The 23,078-nt window shown below is 30.3% G+C and overlaps 2 protein-coding genes across 2 annotated transcripts in view; one reads left to right on the top strand and one right to left on the bottom strand.

The window, feature by feature from the left end:
* rdx (BTB/POZ and MATH domain-containing protein rdx) overlaps positions 1 to 23,078 on the top strand; it is a 253,136-nt gene that overhangs the window by 2,100 nt on the left and 227,958 nt on the right. The gene's annotated exons all lie outside the window — the stretch shown is intronic.
* On the bottom strand, positions 412 to 8,651 carry LOC135949495 (probable cytochrome P450 6d5). Its single transcript, XM_065499077.1, has 5 exons — positions 8,021 to 8,651; positions 7,800 to 7,952; positions 1,432 to 1,631; positions 830 to 1,309; positions 412 to 759 (listed from the first exon to the last, which is right to left on the bottom strand). The coding sequence occupies exons 1-5, from the start codon at positions 8,554 to 8,556 to the stop codon at positions 593 to 595; spliced, it is 1,536 nt and encodes a 511-aa protein (XP_065355149.1). The 5' UTR covers positions 8,557 to 8,651; the 3' UTR covers positions 412 to 592.

The raw sequence follows: 23,078 nt of genomic DNA on the forward strand, positions 1-23,078 counted from the left end.
CATTGTCTGCAAACTTTTTGACCGGAGGTCGGCTATTAATGAAAACATTTACGATTTTCGATAAAACACAGAGTTGAAAAACTCATTTTCCTAAGAAAGACACATTGTCTGCAAACTTTTTGACCGGAGGTCGGCTATTAATGAAAACATTTTCGATTTTCGATAAACTAGTGACAGAAGGAAGTTTATTAAAATGTTTTCTCGTGAAATCAGTTTTTTTTCTCAATTTTTTTATTTCTTTTCTTTTGCAAAACATTTTCTGTAGATTATAAATATTCATTTAAGCCCTTTTAAATGATGATCATGACTTGGCGATCGTTTATTTATTACAAACGAAATTTAAGTTTTTTAGATAGAGCTTCGTAAATTCCATTTTATTATAAAAATGCTCACAAAAATTGAAAATTTAGATTTTTTGTTTTTAAATTTTTACATTTATTTTGTTTATATATTTCTAATTTATGATTTTAATCTTTTTATCTTATAGTTTTGCTAATTTCAATTACTCAGTCTTAATAAATTTTTGATTTTTTTTGATTTCTAAACATAATTTAGTTTCTTTATTACAAATTCCGATGGCAGCTTTTTTCAATTACTTAATTTTTCTGGAAAATTTCACTGGTATTCCTCCTTTGGGCATTATGGGTATGCCAAAGTTATCAATTTCAATTTCTTGGCGATTTGGATTGATTTCTATATTAAAGTTTGTTAATACTTGAGCAATGGCGGCTTTTACATTGACTTTACCCATACGTTGAGCTATAATTAAACAGAGTTTTAAGAATAAATCTGGATATTTTTGCATTTGCATCATCTTGTCTTTACTTACCTATACAATGACGTGGTCCTTCACCAAACGGCATATAGGCAGCCGGATCATAATTCATATTCTCCTCCAAAAATCGTTCAGGATCATAAAGCATGGGATTGGGAAAATATTCAGGATCACGATGCATACCAAACAATGATATTATAATGGGAGTGCCGCTCTTAATAACCAATTTTGTATCTGGTATGCTATAATCATGGGTACATATACGATTCAATATTGGCAAACCAGGATATTTACGTGTTGTTTCCATTATACACAAATCCAAGTATTTCATATCTTTCAAGGCCTCATAAGTCATTTTGCCATGATTTTCCAAAGCATGCTCAACATCATCTTGAGCCTTTTTCAAGAGTTCCGGATATTGGGCCAGTTCGTAGAGTGTAAAAGCAGTCGTAGAGGCTGAGGTCTCAAAACCGGCTACATAAAACAAAAACAATTGGGCGGCTATCATGTCCACTGACATGCTGGTTAAGGCATCTTTAATAAAGCAAAAAGTAAAAAGAGAGGAATTTAAATTTTAAATTAATACATGTGTTATCTTTATACGAATGTGTGTTGTTTTTATTAGTAAAATGTATGGTATGGTTTGTTCTTCCTACCCTTTGTTTTCTCTGCCGACCATTCCTCATCGTTGTCATCATTGATTTTTCCCGTGTTACGTAGTTGCAATAACAATTGCAACATATCCTTGCGTATCACATTATTCTTTTCTCTATATTCTATGGTGCGTCGTACCAGTTTCTTCATACTCTCCGGAGCCGGTTCTGTCCAACCAATACGTTGAAATAGTTTCTCTAAACTGTAACGAAATATGTAGATATTGCTGTTCATTATTAATCATTTTATAACAAAAACAAAATAGTAGTTTTTCAATAGCATTTTGTTTAAGTTTAGTATTACATTTGGGGTAAGAAATTGTTTAAAAAGATTAATGATTTTGTGTGACATTTTTTTTAAATTTAAGGTAGATAATTGAGACGTAATATAAACAAGAATTTAAAGGGGGTTTTGTTTTTCTGTTTTGTATGAAATAATTGGAAATAACTAAATTCGATTTTGAGTTAAAAAGATAATTCCAATTGGAAAATGAATTGTTATGCTTTAATTTCTTATTAGATTATGATTAAAGACATAACCATAGAATAAATTCATTGAAGGGAAGGAGGGAGACAAATTACTCTCTTTTCCTACACATCGCTGATACAATAACAAGATACTTGATAATACATGCTCATGATTTAGGTTTTTGACAACAGACTTAGGTTTTTTAGCTCTCAGTCATCTATTTAGATGTCATCTATGGACATAACCTATAAATATTTATTTTCGAAATGTCAATCATTTCGTGAAACCTATCGTGAAAAACATGTGAAATTTATGTTCCCATGAAATATTCATTTCCCTCGAAGGGAAAATTGCTATCGTGATATTCCCCTAAACTTTTCATTCACAATAGTTGATTTTGTTCGTAGCAGCTGTTTATTGTTTACAAAATTGCATCTAAAAATTTCACAACATGGGGAATTTTTTCACGTGAATAAAGTTTATGAACGAAAAATGGGAAATGGGAACATATCTCATGTGAAATATTGATTCGCGATAGGGGTGAATGACTTCAGAAACTTTAACTTATTTACAGATGATCGTCTTTTGATTTATTATGTAGATTATATTATAATTTGTACGTTGAATACTTTGTTCATTTTTGTTATATTCGGTTGAAAAAATGGTGAACAAAATTAATTTCGGGGGAATAAAAGAAATTTGATTTTAAAAAAATGTTGGGGACAAATATGTAGGTAAATTTGTGAGCTGATTTCAAATAGTAACCGAACCAGGATTATACGGAATATATTTCGAAAATTCGAACTAAACATTTTTGAAAAACTAGAAAATTTTATACAATAATTTCAAAAATTTCATATTCTCTTTATTGTGATTAAAAATTAATGAAATAAACTTAAAATTTTTTTTAATTTCGAAAATTCGAACTTGAATAATTTTTTCAAAAACTAGAATATTTTAAAAAAATTTAAATTTTATTTGCTTTTTATATTTATTATGTTTTTTTTTTTTTGAAATGTTCGAAAATTCGATTTTAGTTTCGTAAATTCGACTTAAAAAATTTTTGAAAAACTAGAAAATTTTAGCCAATAATTTCGAATATTCCAAACTATCTCTCTTTAATTTGTGATTACAATTAATTAAGAAAACTAGAAATTTTTAAGTTTTTTTTTTTAATTTCGATAATTCGAACTAAAAAAATTAAAATTTTTCAGGAAAATCTTAACAAACAATTTTATTTTTATTGTATTTATTAAAGTTGTCAAAGAAATGTCAAAAATTTCATTTATTTTTACAATATTTCAAAATTCGAACTTAAAATGTTCAAATTCGATAACTAGAATTTGAACATTATGTTCAAAATTTCGAACTTAATTTCGAATATTCAAAAAATGTGGCAAAATGTTTGTTTTGTTTAGCTATTTATTTTACAATTTTCTTTGATTTCCAAAATTAGAATTTGAAAATTTTTCAGAAAAATTTAAAAAATTTATTTAATTTTATTACAGTTTTCATAGGAAATTAAACAATTTATTTTATTTTTCTAATATTTGAAAATTCGAATTTAATTTCGAAAACTCGAACTTGAAATTTTTTCAGAAAAATTACAAATTAGAAGCAAATTTATTGTATATATATATACATACATACAATAAATACCCTTGAAAATTATTTTTGTTGAAAAAAAAAAAAAATTGGAAAAAAAATGTTTTTGTAAAATTTAAAAAAATTTGTGAAAACAAATTTCGCTAAAAAAAATATTTTAGTGAAAAAAAAAAATTCCGACTAAAAAATATTTTTCCGATTTTGACCCATTTACGGTCCGTCGACTGTCTTTGGAAAGGCCTTTGAAGCGCTATAAAATAAAATCATTTTTGCACCATTAGGAAGGATAACCCCAGGCGTAAGAGACCGTATGTGAAGCACGGCCAACCAACGAATCGACACCAAATATCCTTGGAGCTAAGGTAATTCTCTGTATTTATTGGTAGCAATTTTGAGCAATTATGAGTTGCTGAAATCTAACCAGACCATTACAGGGAACCTGTACCGAACGCAACTGATTCGTTTGAAGCGAGCTTTGGCCGATAAACGAACAGACATAAAACCATAATATTCGCTCGTCCACATGTTGCAATACCAGTGAAAAAGTATTTAGAATGAAGTGGTTGGGAAGTTTTGCCTCACCGGCTCTATAGTTCAGACCATTTCCCTCGAAGGGAAAATTGCTATCGTGATATTCGCATGATCTTCTCATTCACAATAGCGGATTTTGTTTGTAACAGCTGCTTATTGTTTACAAAATTGTATCTAAAAATTTCACAATGATGAACGAACAATTTGAAATGGGAACATATTTCATGTGAAATATTCAACTTTATCGGAAATGACATGTGAAATTTATGTTGCCATGAAATATCCATTTCCCTCGAAGGGAAAATTGATAACGTGATATTCCTATGAACTTTTCATTCACAATAGTTGATATTGTTCGTAACAGCTGCTTATTGTTTATAAAATTCCATCTTAAAAATTTCACAACATGAGGAATTTTTTCACGGGAACAAAGTTGATGAACGAGAAATGGGAAAAGGGAACAACTTTCATGAGAAATATTGATTCGCGATAGGATTGATTGATTTTCGAAAAGTGAAATAGCTTCAAATTTACAATAGGATTCACTGCCTTAGTCTCTGATCTCAATTCTTAATAAGTTCTCGTTACAAAAGTATATAGACAACATTTGTTAACGACCCACAAATGGCTGAGATATAAGGCAAAAAAACAGGACAATCTGGATTTTTGACAATATAATGATAGATATTTCAAAGACCTATACATATATAAGGCCATAGTAAGTCGGGCCTACAATGAGTCAAAGTTGGGAAATTATTTTTATACCCTTCACCTTCGTGAGAATGGTATACATATATAAGTTTGTCATTCCGTTTGTAATTTCCACAATTTCCTACCCTATAAAGTATATATATTCTGGATCCTTATAGTTAGCGGAGTCGATTAAGCCATGTCCGTCCGTCTGTTTGTTGAAATAAATTTTCTGAATGCCCCAGATATCTTCGGGATCCAAATCTTCAATAATTCTGTCGGACATGCTTTCGAGAAGTTTCCTATTTAAAATCAGCAAAATCGGTCCACAAATAGTTGAGATATGAGGAAAAAACCAGGACAACCTCGATTTTTGACCAATTTTGACTTATGTACCTATATCTTGATTACTAAGTCATTAATATAGACAATGGCCCATAATCATAGTCAAACACTAAAGTCGGTTCTTTTTAAAATCAACTTTAAAATAAAAACCTGCTTTTTATTAATTTGCAACCATAGTCAAAATTAAAGTATGTTTTAAATTGAACCGACTTTAACTGGGTGCCACCGCAAATGTAGAAATACAACAAAATCAGACAAGTTGCTGAACAGCTGACATACAAAATTAAAAAAAAATCAAAAAAACGTAAACAATAAATGTATCCGGGACATCTAAAGATAGCAGTTTGTTGTGGAAAAATGGTAAAGATAAGTTTAATTAATAATTACGATATTTTGGTACTAATTTTATTGATAACTGTTCAATAATTGCAAAATCTCTACCAATATCTTGTAACTTAAACATTTTTTACTTTGTGACGAACTTTTTTACTCGGCGAAGAACAGCTGATGCTGTTGTTAAACGAGTTAAAAACAACTTCAGCTAGTTTTATATTTAGAGTCGACTTCAGCGTCAGAAGTATACTTTAACTTGTCTATGATAGACCTAAAGTCCACTCTTAAGTAAAGTCGAGTTTAATTCTCTTAAAATGTACTTTATTTTTGACTATGATTATGGGCCAATATGGATATCTAATGGTAGATATTTCAAATACCTTTGCACGACGTATATAAGACCATAGTAAGTTGGACCTACAATGGGAAAAAATATTTTTAAACCAGAATTTTTTTTTTTACCAAAAAAAAATTTTATAATTTAAAAAAAAATTAAAAAAAAGTTTTTTTCCAAAAAATTAAAAAATAAAATATTTTTTAACCCTAATTTTTTTTCACCAAAAAAATTTTTTTTTTTAAATTTAAAAAAATTTAAAAATTTAAAAAAAATTAAAATAACAATTTGAAATTTTTTTTTTCCAAAAAATGAAAAAAACAACTGGAAAAAAAAATAAATTTTGTTTACCTAAAAATATTTAAAATTTGTATTTTGAAGGATATATAAGATTCGGCTCAGCCGAATATAGCTTTCTTACTTATTTAACCCGGCAATTCCCAGTGTCACCTACAGGTGACAAAGATTAACGGTAGTTTTAAACATAGAAACAGATATCATTGAAAAATAATAATATTATTTATATACAGACAAGATCCTGTTTTATATCTGATTTTATTTTGGCAACGCTAGAATTTTATTAACTAGGGGATTTTTAAAAATCTTTAAGCAGTGTTTTTGATTTTAACATACTGATGTGTGTTTTATGATAAATAAGTTGTTATAAAAATGCCAAACGGTAAAGTATCACAATAATTTTTTTTAATAAATACTGCTAGATATTCAGGCTAACAATATCAGCAAGTATTTTTAGAAAATTATTTTTTCTCTGCCCAGTGTCACCTATTGGTGACCCCCGCTATAAAATCGCAACTAGCTATATTTTTTTTCATTTTAAACTTATTTATAGTGTAAACTAGACGTATTTTTACTATTTCTAATAAAAACAAATTGTTTCTCCCTTTGGCGAGGTTATGGGAATTGCCGGGTTAACCTGATTTTTTTTTCCAAAAATAATTTTTTCATAAAAAAATTAATTTTTTTTTTTAAATTTAAAATATAAATTTTGAAAAAATAATTAAAATGAAATTTTTTTTACTATTAAATTAAAAAAAAATCAGACCCAAAAACCAAAAAAGAAATAATTTTGTCATAAATTTTTTTTCATTAATAAATTTTCATTCAAAATTTTTCTTTTCTGACAAAATTATTTTTTTTTTGGTTTTGGTTTTAAAATTTGTTTTTTGAAGTATAATCAGATTCGCCTCAGCCGAATATAGCTTTCTTACTTGTTTAACCTGAATTTTTTTTCCAAAAATTATTTTTTCATTCATTTTTTTTTTTCATTAAAAAATTGATTTTTTTTTTAAATTTAAATATAAATTTTGAAAAAATAATTAAAAAGAAATTTTGAAATGAAATTTTTTTTTCACTAATAAATTAAAAAAAAGTCAGACCTAAAAAAACAAAAAAATTATTTTGTCATACAATTTTTTTCATTAATAAATTAGAAAAGAAAAATTTTAAAAAATAAATTTTGTAATAACATTTTTTTCATTACCCCCTGTCTATAGCTGATAAATTTTTATCATGATAAACGTAAAACTGGTTGTCAAGATAAAAAATCATCAGGTATAGTGTCCATTTATTAATATTATTTATCTTGACAACAAACGTCATTTATTGTTATGATAAATATTTGTCATGTATAGACAGGGGGTTAATAAATTAAAAAAAAAAATTAATTTGAAAAAAAAAAATTTTAAATCAAAATTAAAAAAAAAAAATTAAATTTTGTTTAATTTGGTGAAGGGTATATAAGATGCGGCACAGCCGAATATAGCCCTCTTACTAGTTAAATTTATTCATTTGATGGCTAACAATATTGAGCTCAATCTAATGAAGCAACTGGAATAATCTGGTATAATGAATAATGGCATAATGCAACCTGGGTTATAATTATCCCATAACTTCTGTTTACGTAAAGCTTCAAATGACATTACATGTTATATGTAATAACATGCATTATTAATTACAGCAATTAAATAACGATCTGTGATATTTTTATGAACTTTAATTTATGAAATCATGAATTTAGGAAAGATTAGCTTAATTATTACTTACCCGGGGAACAAAAATTGACAAGTGCCACGGAAAACGCCAACATAAGTATTCTCATTGACAGTTCTGCTCAAAGCAAAGAACTCATTGTCGGGATTAACAAAACTATTGACATTTAAACCGAAAATTGCTGAAGCTATAATGTCAATGGCATAGCTGTTAAAAGAGCAAACAAATACATTAAAATAAAATCTTATTAAATTAATTAATTAGATGAAACTTACGTAACAAACAATTGTTTAGTCTCCACTGTACCAGCACTGCCATCCTCTGGCAATTGCGCTTTAATATGATCCACCATTTTATTGGATACATCTTCGATGGTACCGAACATACCCTTCAATTTGCCCGATGTAAATGAGGGTGTGAGTTTTGTTCTTAAACTCTTCCATTTTTTACCCTTCAAAAAGAACAGACCCCCGGACATGGCATCATGTTCCTCATCCACATAAACGCCACGATCATGAAAACTGCTAAAATCTTTGGTCAAAATATCGCGGGACAATTTAGCATCACGCACCAGCAGAGCGGGACGATTAATTAAATAAATGCCGACAACACGGTCTTTGGACTGTCTGTAGACATCATAAATGGCCATGCCTAGAGATTTTTTCCAGGTGCGTATAACCGGATCTAAAACACCGAATGGTATCTGGGCCTCTACATAGGGGAAACCCAAACGTTGCCAGTGACTGAAGCACCATTTCAAATACACAACAACTAATGTGCTCAAGGTTATTATTAAATAAATCAGCAACATGTTTGCAAAATTTAGTTTTAAACTAGAATTAAATTTATTAATGTTTCAGATTTTTTTTTTGATTTTTTTTAAACAACTCAACTTGTACGTTTAAATTTCTAATTACAACTGAAAGTTTTATTGAAAATGCCAACGACTTTATAGACAATTTCATTAATGTGTAGTACCTAGATTTTAAATTCTTATCAACATCTTAGAGATTTGGGGAGGGCTATTTTTTTCTCTTTAGAAATTATATCTCTACCGGCATGTGTTGTGATTAAATAAACAAATAAATAATTGAATTATCATTCCGGGCACAAAAACACACACAGTCTTATCAATATTTATTTTCAAATTTATTTACAATGTACAGAATATTGGTATTTAAATACAGGTAGTTTAGTTGGCATCAGTAGTTTTTTTTAGTCTGGTTGGTGGTCTCTTTTATAAATAAAGTTTATAATTTTAGATCCTATTTATAATTTGTACTCTATAAAAGGTAAAAACATTTGATTTTAAATATAGAATAAGGAAACTCTTATCAAGTGTCTATACTTGATACATTTTTGTCATGATAACTTAACAAATTGCTCCATTTATTAGTATTATTACATTGTTACCTGCTGTCTACACTTGACAATTATTTATCATAACAATTAATGGCGTTTGTTGTCAAGACAAAGTTGTCTAAGCTGAAGCTTTAATAATTTTGTCATAACCCCCTGTCTATACCTGATAAATTTGTATCATGATAAATGTCAAAATGATTGTCAAGATACAAAATTATCAGGTTAGTCTCCATTTATTAGTATTATTGCATTGTTATGATAAAATTTTTAGTGCTTTTGCTCAGACAACTTTGTCTTGACAACAAACGTCATTAATTGTTATGAAAAATATTTGTCAAGTGTAGACAGGGGGTAACGAAGCAATAATACTGATAATTTTTTATCTTGATAACCATTTTGATGTTTATCATGCTAAAAATTTGTCAGGTATAGACAGGGGGTTATGACAAAATTATTAGAGTTTCAGCTTAGACAACTTTCACATGACAACAGACCTCATTGATTGTTAAGAGATATATTTGTCTAGTATAGACACAGAGTTATGCCATGTTTCCACGGCAGTCTGAATTACTTAATTCGCGTTTTGAATTACGATTGCGCATCAACCTGTTTACACGACAATATTCGTAATTCAGTTTGACATTTATTTATTTCTTCTTCTTGTTTTTTTTCTTCTGTTTACATGTTTTGTTTTTTTGTTTATTTTGTTTGTTTGGTGCGAATTTTAAATTTGTAATTGTAGCATTATTAATTAAACAAATATAATTTAATTATTATTTTCATTATTAGAAAAAATAAAAAGTGCAAGCAAGTGGGACCAGGGCAGCGAGCGGGCTTTATTAGAGGTGTGGGCTGAAAGAATGGCAGAGCAGCTACTTCTACTAATGAATTTAACTTTAATCAGACTTTTTATTTCTTTTAATTTATTTATTTAATACAAAAATCTTTTTCTTTATTTTGTTTTGTTTTGACATTTTTGTTTGGGCAGCTGATTTTGATACATAAATAATCGATAAAAATTAGAGATGACAGTCATTCGTCATTCAACCCCCAATTATGAACTGAATTACAAGATTCGCCATACAAAATTTCAAGTGTGAATTTCCTTGTTCGTACGTAATTCAGTTTGAATAACCTTTTATAGCGTGAATGACGAATAATGCCGTCGTGTGAACATGGTATTACACATTTGGTGAAATGTCAGCGGTTCAAAATCAGCAGGTTAACAATAGCTACTAATAGAGTCAAGAAATTTCAAAAAAATTCACCCAGATTAAAAAATTTTAAATGTCCAGGAGTTAGAGCCAGTTTTTGACTTCGTATTTAAATATGAATTATATTTAAGTTCTATTTAAATACGAAAATCAGTTTCTCAGTGCTTTTTTAAATGATACTTAATTGGCCAACGTTGGTCATTTAAATTCTATTTAAGTTTCATAAACTACCATATGTTTTTGACAGCTGACTTTTGTTTTTTTTTCACTCTATTGTCGTGAAAAAACGGCGTCTTGCTAAAAACAGCGTCTTGCTAAAACTACAATTCCGATGCGGGGCAATTGGAGCTTATTTTGTACATTTTCCTTCCATTCATTTTTTGTTTAACAAACTTTTATTTTTTATTGGGCAAAATGTATCAATTTTTGTTTTGGTTGAACAGCTGTTTTAAGCAAAACTATCGATAAATTTTTGATATTTAGTAGTGCTACCATACTTTTATCGTATTTAAATAAGACAAATTATGTAGCACTGAAAAACTCAAACTGTATTTAAATACAACTTAATTTTAAGTAAAAATTAACTAAATACGTATTTAAATAACAAGTGAAAAACTGGGCATTAGGGTATCAAATAGTCTGCCTCTTTATACTCTCTCTCTAGATTCTTGTCCTACATTAATTTTAAAGCGTAAAAATTGATTTTCTTATCAAGTATTTTTGAAAAATCACTCATCATTCACATTCTCTAGAGCTCTGTTTAATAATCATTTTGCCAAGTCATCATGAACAAGGCCATATCTTGTTGTCCCCCTAAAGTAAACAAAGATTATTATATGAAATTTTTTAAAGAACATCGATGACTCTTGGAATATTTTGAAGCAAATATTAATTTATTACTATTTTGGTAAACACTGTCTACATACTATCCTCTGCACCACTTATCATTCTCCCTCTCTCTCTGTTTCTCACTTTGTCAACAAACAATGTTGCCGTCTTTTTTTTTGGTACTAAGAAGGTGTTAAAATACTCTGGCATGATAAAGCAAAATCACAACAAAACAAAAACAAAATAGTAGTAAACTACTCAAGATGCATTGATTTTAAGTGCTTGTGTTTTTGTCACTCATTAACAATAACAACTATAATTGAAACGTGTGCTAAATGTGTGTATTTATAAATGTCTGGATAATATTTGCACAGATAATAATAAACATTATCGATCATAATAATAATGAAACAAATTTGTTAAGACGTCTCCATTTAATAGCAGTTGTTGTTGTTGTTTTTATTGTTGTTATAAAGTGTATGTAGTACGTAATTGAGTTTAAAAATTGATTGACATTTAGATTTCGTGATAAAAATGTTTAAATTAGCTGTGGTTATTAGTTCAGATTTTTATAATCTAATGATAAATAGTTGGGTGCGTTCGAACTTTAAATTCCAGTGCACTGGGAGAAAAGAACACAGATGAAATAAATAAAATTGTCAGGATAAATGTTTTTATAACTTATGAAAAATGGAAAATATTGATATACATAAAATGTTCTATATAAAATACTGTTATACCCAAAACGTGCTACAGAAAGTACTGTTATACACAATAGTTTCTATAGAAAAAACTGTTATACGCAATATTTTATAGAACAAACTGTTATATGCAATATTTTTTATATAAAAAACTGTTATACTCCATCTTTTTCTATATAAAATATTGTTATACACAACATTTTTTACAGAAAAAAACTGGTATACAAAATGTTTTTATCAGAAATACACACATTTTCTACAAACTGTTATGAATAATTTTTCAGATAAACTGTTATACTCCTAATTTTTGGGATTTAAAATAATTATACAAAAAACTGTTATACATAAAATACAAAATTTTCTATATACATATACAGCGGTTGACAAAACAATGGAAACTTTTCCAAATATTTCATTAAAAAATCTGAAATAATTTTTTAAAAAATTTTAACATTTTTGTAGTATTTTATTTCTATACTTTTATTCACCCCTATCGCGAATCAACATTTCACATGAAATATTTTCCCTTTTCCTTTTTTCGTTCATCAACTTTGTTCACGTGAAAAAAATTCCCCTTGTGAAATTTTTAGATGGAATTTTGTAAACAATAAACAGCTGATACGAACAAAATCAACTATTGTGAATGAAAAGTTCATCATGATATTCCCGATAGCAATTTTCCCTTCGAGGGAAATGGATATTTCATGGAAACAAAATTTCACATGTTATTGCCGATAGGGGTGATTAACTTAATTTAACAAAAAACAAAGGACATAATTAATTAAATTCTAAAAATGAGAAAACAAAATTAAAAGATTTTTTTATTACGGCATTGACAAAACAATGAAAACTTAGGTATTATTTTAACAAATATGGTCTGTCTAAACTTTGCAATAACTCAATATTTTGTTGGGTATCCCTTATTTTTTATAACTGCTACACATCGACGATGCATTGAACCAATTAAAGAGTCAATGGTCTCCTTAGAAATATTTTGCCATTCCCTTATTATAACCGCCTCCGATAAATCTTCCTTCCTGGTGTAATTTTGGGTCCTTATTTTCCATAGATTTTCTATGGGATTGAGATCTGGCGATTGGGCAGGCCACTTTAAAATCTCGTACCTCGTTGGATTGTAACCACTCGTTTACAACCCTAGAGGTGTGTTTCGGGTCGTTGTCGTGTTGGAATCTCCAAACTAGGGGCATATTTTCCTCAGCGTATGGATACATAACATCGATTAATATGGTTCTGTATCCTCTATACCTGTCATGGTATCTTTTATAATATGAATTGGGCCCATACCTTGCCCTGAAAAACATCCCCATACCATAATTTACAGTCTTATTTGTGTACTTTGGATCTAATCTTTTTCCCTTTGGTCGTCTTACAAATGTTCTTTCATCACTGCCTCTTAAATTGTATTTGGATTCGTCGAAAAAGAGGACAATATTCCATTTCTATATCGACCAGTTTAATTGATCCCTGGCAAATTGTAGACGAGCAGAACGGTTCTTTTTAGAAATGAGTGGTTTTTTCACAGAACGATAGCAACCAAGATCGGCCTCATTTGCCCTGCGACTAACTGTTCGGGTACTTATTTCTAATTTTAGGCTATTAACAACCTCTCGAGCAGTTATTTTTGGGAATTTCTTGAACTCTCTCGCTATTAAATTACATATCTTGTCTAGGAGTAGTCTTACGAGGTCTTCCACCTAAATGTTGAATTTTTACAGAACTGGTCTCACGAAATTTCTTTTTAATTTTTGAAACTGCTGATTTATTTATTGAATATTTGTCACAGATACTTTTTTGTTTTAAACCAGCTTTAAAATCGTTAATTATTTTATTTTTTAAGTCTTCACAAATCTTAACTTTATCCATTTTCGTTAATTTTGAAAAAAAAACAATTATGCGAAAAACTTGAAAAAAGAAATTGTGAAAAATTACCAGAATTTAAAAATAAAATCAAATAACTGTAAACAGGATGCTTTTTACATCGTTCTTTTAAATATTATTTTCGTTTTACACTTCTTTCTTGCAGAAGTTTAAAAGTTTCCATTGTTTTGTCAGTAGCGAAATAGCGAATATTTTTAATTTTGTTCCCTTTTTTCAGAATATAATTAATTATGTTGTTTGTTTTTCAGTTAATTTATATAAATAAAACTATACAAGAAAAACACAAAAAAAAAAAATTATTTTAAAAAATATTTTAAATATTGGGCTAGATATGGAATATTTGGAAAAGTTTCCATTGTTTTGTCAACCACTGTATATAAGTTTGTCATTCCGTTTGTAATTTCTACATTTTTCATTTCCGACCCTATAAAGTCGATTAAGCCATGTCCGTCTGTCAGTCTATCTGTTGAAATCAATTTTCTGAAGACCCCAGATATCTTCGCAAATAAATAAATCTTCAATATTTCTGTCAGACATGCTTTCGAGAAGTTTGCTATTTAAAATCAGCAAAATCGGTCCACAAATGGCTGGGATATAAGGAAAAAACCAGGACAACCTAGATTTTTGATCTATATCTGGATTACTAAGTCATTAATATAGACAATATGGGTATCTAATGATAGATATTTCAAAGTCCATTGCAATGATGTTTTTTTAAAAAAAAATTTTAAAATTTTTTTTTCAAAAAATTTGGAAAAAACTTTTTTTTTAAAAACAATTTCGAAAAAAATAAATTTTGAAAAAGGACCTACAATGGGTCAAAATCGGGAAAAATATTTTTTAACCCGAATTTTTTTTCATAAAAAATTTTTTTAAAAAAAAGTTTTAAAAATTTTTTTTTCAAAAAATTTGGAAAAAACTTTTTTTTAAAAAACAATTTCGAAAAAAATAAATTTTGAAAAACAATAAAAAAAAAAAATTAATTTTGTTTAACTAAAAATATTTAAAAAAAATTATTTTAAAGTATAATTTGGTGAAGGGTATGTATATAAGATTCGGCACAGCCGAATATAGATCTCTTGCTTCTTTTTTACAAATCAGATGTAATTCCGGGATTTTTGATATTTTGGGAGCTTTCAGAAGCAGCCAAATGAATTCATTAAGCCTAAATATCCCAATACCTTACGATTATTCATTGTTATGCCGTTTAACCTCTAAAGTCATATTATCCCTGTTAAACAGTGGTTATTACATTTCACCTTGATTAAAGCAAGCAACAACAGGTGTATGCAATACAAGTATTTTGTAATTATGAGTGACTACTTTTTTTTAAGGACACATGTTAATGTGGTCAACCAATCTACATTGAAATGGACAAAATATATATATGACAGGTGTAGTTCACAAAACCACAAATTAAAAAATATTGTAATAAATAAAGTTTTACGCATATGTAGGTAATGGCTTTAAAATGAGTAGGTAAACTGCAAACAAAACCATTTCCAAAAAACCAGCCAGTACTTATTGAGAAAATTCTCTAAAAGAAAGTTACAAAGGTGTCAGCTAATAAATTAAAAATAAAAACTGGATATTAACAGAAACTCTTTTTGATGCAAAAATTTGTTTAATTGAAAATTAATATTTTTTTTAAAATTAGTTGGATATTTTTCTTTTCAAATTATATTTTTTAGAGGCAAAACTAATTACTAGTCATTTACTAGACGATTTAAACATTAAATTGATGAAATGTATTTAATTTATGTAGCATATCTTAGGGCTGCACAAAAATCATTACAATTTTCACTTTAACGGTAATTTAACAGTGTTTCCAACTAGTAATACTGTAAAACATGGCTACATGGCTAAAGAAAAATCTCACTTGAGCTAACATTTTAATAACAATACGAGATTTTTGCACCAAAATTTTAAAATAGATCTAAATTTTGATATAGATCTAACAATAGCCCGATTTTAACACTTTTTGGAGTTAATGGTTTTGGATATTCAAACTAATTAGTAAAAAACCTTTGTAATATTGATATTTTAAATTAAAATGTTTTTGAAACAAAATTAATATTTTTAAGTTTGAGAACAAATAATTTAGTTTTCTAATATTGTGGATTTACAATAGATGGCGTATCTTTTGAACGCGGTTTTTGTTTTTAATAATTTATATGTCGTTTTGAAGACAAATATTGCCCAGGCCAGTTTGAAGACCAAGAATTGGAGGAGTTACCCCATGAAGATTGTTGTAAAACACAACAAGAGCTTGCAAAAAAATTGGGAGCTACTCAAGTCTTTTTACTTCGTCAGCACAGGCCACTGCAATCACGCATAAACTGCGAAATAGGAACAAGGTCCTCAAAGCCCTATCCAGCAGTACTTGGGATATGGACAAAGAATCCTTGCTAGCAAGCTACAAGACAATTGGCCTTTCATTGGTTAACTATGCTGCTCCAGTGTGGTCGCCTTCGTTGCGTGATACTCAGTGCAGAAATATTTAAAGCTGTCAAAACGCAGGGCCATCACAGGCTGGCTTCAAATTACCTCTGAACACCACCAAATCACAAGGAAACTAAGGTTTTACCGGTTAAAAGAACACAACGTCATGTTGATGCAACAGTTCCTTCTGGGAAGACACTGGAGCAGTCATCCGAACTTCGACATCACACAGTTGCTCCCTCCGAGGCATGTCAGACAGGACCTAGGAAAATACGAGGAGAGCAAATTACCTCCGATCACCAGCTTCACAAGGAAACTAAGGTTCTACCGGTTGAGGAACACGACATCATATTGACAAAATAGTTCCTTCTGGGATCTCACCGGAGGAGTTATCCAAACTTCGACATCACACAGTTGGAGTCTCCCCCCGAGGCACGTCAGACAGGACCTACGGAAATACGAGGAGAGCAAATTACCTCCGATCACCAGCTTCACAAGGAAACTAAGATTCTACCGGTTGAGGAACACAACATCATATTGATGCAATAGTTCCTTCTGGGATGTCAACGGAGGAGTCATCCAAACTTCGACATCACACAGTTGGAGTCTCCCAACGAGGCATGTCAGACAAGACCTACGGAAATACGAGGAGAGCAAATTACTTCCGATCACCAGCTTCACAAAGAAACTAAGGTTTTACCAGTTAAAGGAACACAAGGTCATGTTAACGCAACAGTTCCTTCTGGAAAGTCACCGGAGCAGTCATCCAAATTTCGACATCACACAGTTGGAGTCTCCTCCTCAGGTGCAGAACCACCTGATTGGATATTGTAAAATTGTTTATGCTGCTATGAAAACAATAGCCAAAGTCAAATATCCATGGTGCTAAGGATAATGCTGCGTATTTGGTGGGAGGAAAAGGGTCTTAACTATTATGAGCTGCTGAAATCTGGTTAGACCATCACAGGGAACTTATACTGTCAGGTATGAAGCCATAATATTCCATCTGTTAAAAACTATTTACAATGAAGTGGTTGGGAAGTTATGCCTCACCCGCTTTATAGTACAGACTGTGCTTCATCCAACTGATATTTGTTTCGATCGAAGCTGCACGCTCTCTCTGGAGTACTCGTGACTTTGGAAGAGAGTATCCGAAATTGGCTTGATTCGTCCGTGGCCTCAAAAGATGAGCAGTTCTTTTGCAGCTTGGAATCCATTTGTTGCCAGAAAGATGGGAAAAGGTCATAGCTAACAATGGCCAATACTTTGAATAAATTTATATTTTTACAAATGTTTCAAAATTAAAGCTAAAACTTTGAGAAAATTCTGCATTTTTTAAAATGTTTCTGGAACAGAATTAAATGCTTGCTATTTTATCTAAAACGAAAAACTGTTTGGATGAGTCAGTGAGTTTTAACCAGCAAAAATATAAAACAAATTCTTTAAATAAATTACAATTTAAAGTCACTCCAACTTGTTGTAAACAGTATGTATCACTGAAAATACTTCTATACAATTTGATTTATGGCCATGCTGGGTTGCATGATCTTCCTGTTATTCCTCTACTAGGTAGTTTTGTATGCTACTTTATGGTGGAGGATAATATGAGTTTATGAAGTAGCTTGTGAAATTCTTAATTTTCTCATATAATTTTCAAAATGTTTGGGATTGATTTCAATATGTTTCTAAAAAATTGATCTCAAATTGCCCCTTTGAGCCATTCGTTTTTGGTTTGTGTTAAGCTGGCCACACATTTGGAATGATTTGTTCGCCTGATTTGTGATTGAAAATTTTCAATTACTTGTGATTTTGTTCGCGCACAGCCCCATTAACAAATAACAAGACGTCGAACACGAACAAATCATACTCACAAATCAAACGTGTGTGGCCAGCTTTAGATTCAATGCCTCCATAAAGTATTGCCTAATCTAGGCGGTCATTAATGTAGATCCCAAAAGTATGCCAAAAAATTCCAGAAAACTTACTTAAAGGAGGAACTTCCATCAATGTATGGTCACTGTTTAGATCAGTGATCGTTACAAACAGAGCATATCACAATTGTAACTACTGCAATGTTGCAAAGAAATTCATTTTCTAATTCACCCCTATCGCGCAACAATATTTCACATGAAATGTGTTCCCTTTTCCCATTTTTCGTTCATAAACTTTGTTCACGTGAAAAAAATCCCCAACATGGGACATTTTTAGATGGAATTTTGTAAACAATAAACAGCTGTTACGAACAAAATCAACTATTGTGAATGAAAAGTTCAGGGGAATATCACGATAGCAATTTTCCCTTCGAGGGAAATGGATATTTCATGGGAACATAAATTCACATGTTTTTCACGATAGGGGTGATTGTGTTTTTGATATACATATGTACAAAATTTCCAATTTGTTTCGCTTTTGATAATTATACCCTTCACCTTCGTAAGAAGGGTATATTATAAGTTTGTCATTCCGTTTGTAATTTCTGCATTTTTTATTTCCGACCCGATAAAGTATATATATTCTGGATCCTTATAGATAGCGGAGTCGACTAAACCATGTCCGTCCGTTTGTCTGTAGAAATCAATTTTCTGAAGACCCCAGATATCTTCGGGATCCAAATCTTCAATAATTCTGTCAGACATGCTTTCGAGAAGTTTCCTATTTAAAATTAGCAAAATCGGTCAACAAATGGCTGAGATTTGAGGAAAAAACCAGGACAACCTCGATTTTTGACCTACAGTGGTTGACAAAACAATGGAAACTTTTCCAAATATTCCATATGTAGCCCAAAATTTAAAATATTTTTTTTAAAATAAAATTTTTTTAGTATTTTACTTGTATAGTTTTATTTATATACAGCCCAATTATAAATAAAAATTTCCCGGGAGTTTTCTTCCTTTTCTCATTTTTCCTATTCAAATTCAATGGGAAAAAACTCCCGGGGAACAAACTCCCGCGGAACAACACAATTAATTATATTCTGAAAAAGGGGAACAAAATTAAAAATAGTCACTATTTCTCTACTGACAAAACAATGGAAACTTTTAAACTTCTGCAAGAAAGAAGTGTAAAACGAAAATAATATTTAAAAGAACGATGTAAAAAGCATCCTGTTTACAGTTATTTTTATTTTATTTTTAAATTCTGGTAATTTTTCACAATTTCTTTTTCCAAGTTTTTCGCATAATTGCTTTTTTTCAAAGTTAACGAAAATGGCTAAAGTTAAGATTTGTGAAGACTTAAAAAATAAAATAATTAACGATTTTAAAGCTGGTTTAAAACAAAAAAGTATCTGTGACAAATATTCAATAAATAAATCAGCAGTTTCAAAAATTATAAAGAAATTTCGTGAGACCGGTTCTGTAAAAACTCAACATTTAGGTGGAAGACCTCGTAAGACTACTCCTAGACAAGATATGTAATTTAATAGCGAGAGAGTTCAAGAAATTACCAAAAATAACTAATCGAGAGGTTGTTAATAGCCTCAAATTAGAAATAAATACCCGAACAGTTGGTCTTGGTTGCTATCGTCCTGTGAAAAAAACACTCATTTCTCAAAAGAACCATTCTGCTCGTCTACAATTTGCCAGGGATCATTTAAACTGGTCGATACAGAAATGGAATACTGTCTGTCCTCTTTTCCGACGAATCCAAATACAATTTAAGAGTTAGTGATGGGAGATCATTTGTAAGACGACCAAAGGGAAAAAGATTACATCCAAAGTACACAAATAAGATTGTAAAGTTTGGCGGTGGCAAGATTATGGTATGGGAATGTTTTTCAGGGCAAGGTATGGGCCCAATTCATATTATAAAAGATACCATGACAGGTATAGAGGATACAGAACCATATTAAACGATGTTATGTATTCATACGCTGAGGAAAATATGCCCCTAGTTTGGAGATTCCAACACGACAACGACGCGAAACACACCTCTAGGGTTGTAAACGAGTGGTTACAATCCAACGAGTTACGTGTTTCGAAGTGGCCTGCCCAATCGCCAGATATTAATTCCATAGAAAATCTATGGGAAATTGTAGATTGTAAAATAAGGACACAAAATTACACCAGGAAGGAAGATTTATCGGAGGCGGTTATAATAAGTGAATAGCAAAATATTTCAAAGGAGATCATTGACTGTTTAATTTGTTCAATGCATCGTCGATGTGTAGCAGTTATAAAAAATAAGGGATACCCAACAAAATATTGAGTTATTGCAGTTTAGACAGACCATATTTGTTAAAATAATACCTAAGTTTCCATTGTCTTGTCAATGTCGTACTAAAGAAATCTTTTAATTTTGTTTTATCACTATTAGAGTAGTGTTTTCACAACTTCGTACTGATCTTTATCTTCTTTAATATTTTTCTTTTTTTGGAAATTTGTGAATATTTTTTGAAGTTTCTTTCTTTTTTATACCCTTCAGCTTCGTGAGAAGGGTATATATAAGTTTGTCATTCCGTTTGTAATTTCTATATTTTTCATTTCCGACCCTATAAAGTATATATATTCTGAATCCTTATAGATAGCGGAGTCGATTAAGCCATGTCCGTCTGTCTGTCTGTCTGTCTGTCTGTCTGTCTGTCCGTCTGTCTGTCTGTCTGTCTGTCTGTCTGTTGAAATCAGTTTTCTGAAGACCCCAGATATCTTCGGGATCCAAATCTTCAATAATTCTGTCAGACATACTTTCGAGAATTTTGCTATTTAAAATCAGCAAAATCGGTCCACAAATGGCTGAGATATGAGGAAAAAACCAAGACAACCTCGATTTTTGACCAATTTTTGACCTATATCTGAATTAATACGACATTAATATAGACAATATGGATATCTAATGATAGATATTTCAAAGACATTTGCAACGACGTATATAAGACCATATTAAGTTGGACCTACAATGGGTCAAAATCGGGAAAAAATTTTTAACCCGAATTTTTTTTTTCAAAAAAAAAAAAAATTAAAAAAACCAAAAAAAAAATTTTAAAATTTAAAAAAAAAAAAATTTTAAATTTAAAAAAATTTCAATTTAAAAAAAAAAAAAATTTTAAATAAATTTTTTTCCAAAAAATGAAAAAAAACTAAAAAAAAATTAAATTTTGTTTACCTAAAAATATTTAAAATTTTGAAGTATAATTTGGTGAAGGGTATATAAGATTCGGCACAGCCGAATATAGCACTCTTACTTGTTTAATTCTAATTTGCATTTTGGCTGCTTAAAAAACATAAGTTTTGTGAAAATTGTCTTTAGTTTTCCAAAAAAAATAAGAAAAAAACAGAACATAATTCCTTAAACCTCTTTGGCCACATTTGCATAGAGAAAAGTGTGGCTGGGGCATTCGTTTCACTTTGTTTAAAAATACGGAAAGAAAAGGAGACATGAAAACAGAAATATCGTTTAATACAAACGTATTTGTATCAAATAAAATTAAACAACAACAAAATAATAAACATCAGTTCAATGTCTTTAGACGACGACTTCAGGTTGTTGTAATTGTTGTTGTTGCTGTTTGTTGCGATTACAAATGTGGTGAATAAAATCATTTCACGTTTAACGCAAAGACTCTGTGTGCCGGGTTCGTTTGGCGTTCGCCAAAAATCATCCAACCAAATTTTACAAACAAACATTGCACAGTGGGCCAGAATCAAAATTTTTTTGGAAAATTTTGAGCTGAACAGCAATCAATTTCTATAGGAAATTTTGAGCTGAACAGCGATCAATTTCTATAGGAAATTTTGAGCTGAACAGCGATCAATTTCTATAGGAAATTTTCAGCTGTACAGCGATCAATTTCTATAGGAAATTTTCAACTGTACAGCGATAAATTTCTATAGGAAATTTTCAGCTGTACAGCGATCAATTTCTATAGGAAATTTCTAGCTGTACAGCGATCAATTTCCTATAGGAAATTTCTAGCTGTACAGCGATCAATTTCCTATAGGAAATTTGGAGCTGTACAGCGATCAATTTCCTATAGGAAATTTGGAGCTGTACAGCGATCAATTTCCTATAGGAAATTTGGAGCTGTACAGCGATCAATTTCCTATAGGAAATTTGGAGCTGTACAGCGATCAATTTCCTATAGGAAATTTCGAGCTGTACAGCGATCAATTTCCTATAGGAAATTTCGAGCTGTACAGCGATCAATTTCCTATAGGAAATTTCGAGCTGTACAGCGATCAATTTCCTATAGGAAATTTCGAGCTGTACAGCGATCAATTTCCTATAGGAAATTTCGAGCTGTACAGCGATCAATTTCCTATAGGAAATTTCGAGCTGTACAGCGATCAATTTCCTATAGGAAATTTCGAGCTGTACAGCGATCAATTTCCTATAGGAAATTTCGAGCTGTACAGCGATCAATTTCCTATAGGAAATTTCGAGCTGTACAGCGATCAATTTCCTATAGGAAATTTCGAGCTGTACAGCGATCAATTTCCTATAGGAAATTTCGAGCTGTACAGCGATCAATTTCCTATAGGAAATTTCGAGCTGTACAGCGATCAATTTCCTATAGGAAATTTCGAGCTGTACAGCGATCAATTTCCTATAGGAAATTTCGAGCTGTACAGCGATCAATTTCCTATAGGAAATTTCGAGCTGTACAGCGATCAATTTCCTATAGGAAATTTCGAGCTGTACAGCGATCAATTTCCTATAGGAAATTTCGAGCTGTACAGCGATCAATTTCCTATAGGAAATTTCGAGCTGTACAGCGATCAATTTCCTATAGGAAATTTCGAGCTGTACAGCGATCAATTTCCTATAGGAAATTTCGAGCTGTACAGCGATCAATTTCCTATAGGAAATTTCGAGCTGTACAGCGATCAATTTCCTATAGGAAATTTCGAGCTGTACAGCGATCAATTTCCTATAGGAAATTTCGAGCTGTA

The sequence above is a fragment of the Calliphora vicina genome, chromosome 1, assembly GCF_958450345.1.
Source record: "Calliphora vicina chromosome 1, idCalVici1.1, whole genome shotgun sequence".
In the NCBI taxonomy this organism is placed as follows: domain Eukaryota; kingdom Metazoa; phylum Arthropoda; class Insecta; order Diptera; family Calliphoridae; genus Calliphora; species Calliphora vicina.

What these genes read in the sequence shown, in the direction of transcription:
- LOC135949495 (XM_065499077.1), bottom strand. Translation starts at nt 8,556, where the DNA reads ATGTTGCTGATTTATTTAATAATAACCTTGAGCACATTAGTTGTTGTG. An exon ending in GTCGGCAGAGAAAACAAAGG is followed by an intron (nt 1,310 to 1,431) that starts GTAGGAAGAACA and finishes GCTTTATTAAAG; the next exon opens with ATGCCTTAACCAGCATGTCA. An exon ending in AGGACCACGTCATTGTATAG is followed by an intron (nt 760 to 829) that starts GTAAGTAAAGAC and finishes GTTTAATTATAG; the next exon opens with CTCAACGTATGGGTAAAGTC.